This window comes from Kryptolebias marmoratus, linkage group LG3 (genome assembly GCF_001649575.2).
Source record: "Kryptolebias marmoratus isolate JLee-2015 linkage group LG3, ASM164957v2, whole genome shotgun sequence".
NCBI lineage: Eukaryota > Metazoa > Chordata > Actinopteri > Cyprinodontiformes > Rivulidae > Kryptolebias > Kryptolebias marmoratus.
This window is the reverse complement of record NC_051432.1, coordinates 29,744,733-29,746,785: the sequence shown is the minus strand read 5'-3', so window position 1 is coordinate 29,746,785 and position 2,053 is coordinate 29,744,733. Positions and strand designations below refer to the sequence as shown.

General features: G+C 53.8%; 1 protein-coding gene across 1 annotated transcript in view; it reads right to left on the bottom strand.

Moving 5' to 3' along the window:
• LOC108251774 (striatin) overlaps positions 1-2,053 on the bottom strand; it is an 18,781-nt gene that overhangs the window by 10,468 nt on the left and 6,260 nt on the right. The window contains exons 4-6 of the mRNA XM_037975005.1: positions 1,696-1,866; positions 1,489-1,624; positions 1,228-1,390 (exon numbers count right to left, since the gene is read on the bottom strand). Of these exons, the coding sequence (XP_037830933.1) occupies positions 1,228-1,390; positions 1,489-1,624; positions 1,696-1,866 (470 nt within the window). The remainder of the gene's footprint in view (positions 1-1,227; positions 1,391-1,488; positions 1,625-1,695; positions 1,867-2,053) is intronic.

The window sequence follows — 2,053 nt, the reverse complement described above, 5'->3', positions numbered from 1 at the left end:
ACCAGCCCTGAGTAATCTGATTACTGTTCCCCTCACCCTGGTAAACACCCCTGAGTAATCTGATTACTGTTCCCCTAACCCTGGTAACTGATTACCAGCCCTGAGTAATCTGATTACTGTTCCCCTGACCCTGGTAACTGATTACCAGCCCTGAGTAATCTGATTACTGTTCCCCTCACCCCTGAGTAATCTGATTACTGTCTGTGGCAGACTGAACAGCAGCTGCTGTTCCTCGTTCCTCCTGCAGGAGGCGACATTCAGCAGCTCACTTCATGAGGACCGGTCCAGAGAGACAGCTGCTGTTAGAACAACAGAACCGAGACAGAAACGGGTCGGCGCCGTGCCGGTTCTGGAGGCGGTGTGGGTTTGAGATGAAGAGAAAGTGTTTTATAAGATGTCAGCTTGGAGCCAAACACAGGAAACCTGCTTCCAACCAGGAAACCGCTCGTCCCGAAGTCTGTCCCGTCTTCTGTCCTGTCGCCTGTCTCGTCCTTCGTCCTGTCTTCTGTCCTATAGTCTGTCCCAAAGTCTGTCCCGTCCTCTGTCCCGTAGTCTGTCCCGTCGTCTGTCCCGAAGTCTGTCCCTTAGTTTGTTCCGTCTTCTGTCCCATTGTCTTTCCCATAGTCTGTCCTGTCTTCTGTCTCGTAGTCTGTCCCTTAGTTTGTCTTACTGTCTGTCCCTTTGCTTGTCCCAACTTCTGTCCCTTCGTTTGTCCCGTCCTCTGTCCCGTCGGGGTCTGCAGATGAGTCAGCAGTCCTGTCCAGCACCCTGAGCTGTGAGGTGATGAAGTGATGAAGCGATGAAGCGATGACTCACTGACTGCGTGGGAGAACTTCCTGACACGGATCACATGACTCTGGATGTTGTTGCTAAGGAACAGAGGAAACCGGAGGATTTGGAGTCAAACAGCAGAAACAGAACTTAGTTCTGTTCGGTTCCACGGAGAGGACAGATTTATCATCCAGATGTGATAAATGTGGCTGATGCAGCCGCGGCGCCCCTCCCCCAGAAGATCCAAACGTTCCTCTGAATTCATGACTTCAGTCTCGGAGGTGTTTCAGGGAATTCAACATGTTGCACTCTTTTCTGACCTTAAAATATCAGATTTATTCTCATAGATTTCTGTAAATAATCTTTGGAATTTGAAGATTACTGGATGGACGGAGCTTCATGTTTTCATGTTTTTGTTCTCAGGATCGTGTCGCTGGACTCCACGCTTTGCCTCACCCCATTCTCCGCTGTCCTCGCCGCTCTTCGTCTCAGGCGAGCCGTCCAGCTCGTCCTGATTGGCCAGGAAGTCGAAGCCCTTCAGGGCCTCCTCGGTGTCGGGGTCGTCGCTGAGGTCGGAGGTGGTGGAGGACGGGGTGGAGGACGGCTTCTTCCTCACCATCTGTCCAGTTTCAACACAGCAGCACAGACAACATATAAATATTTCAATATGATCAAATAAAGAAATAAAACTGGACTTTTAATGTGGTTCTGTCTCACAGCAGCCAGGTCCAGGATGGTTCTGTCCTTCGTCTCACTGTCCTCCTCCTCGTCTTCATCGCTGAACTCTGCCGCGGCGCTCTCGATGAACCTGAACGCCTCCAACACGGTGGCCGAGTCCGACATGTCAGGTTTACTGCAACGAAAGGTCCACGGGTTCTCTCTTTGTTTCCAGAACCACACAAACTGCACTGGCTGATCCGGTACCTGACCATGCCGCTGTCCTTCAGCGAGGACGGCTCGGTCCCGTTCACCATAGGCTCGGTTCTCCTCTCCAACGGTTTGTCTCCAGAGTCTCCCGTCAGACCAAGCAGGACCCGGACCCGCTGAGACTTCACATCCAGGATGGTGTCGGTGTACCCCACCTCCTGCAGGTACCTGAGAAACACGGGTCAGGAGTCAGTCGGGCCCCGAGACACGCGGGTCGGGAGTCAGTCGGGCCTGAGACACGCGGGTCTGGAGTCAGTCGGGCCCGAGACACGCGGGTCGGGAGTCAGTCGGGCCTGAGACACGCGGGTCTGGAGTCAGTCGGGCCCGAGACACGCGGGTCGGGAGTCAGTCGGGC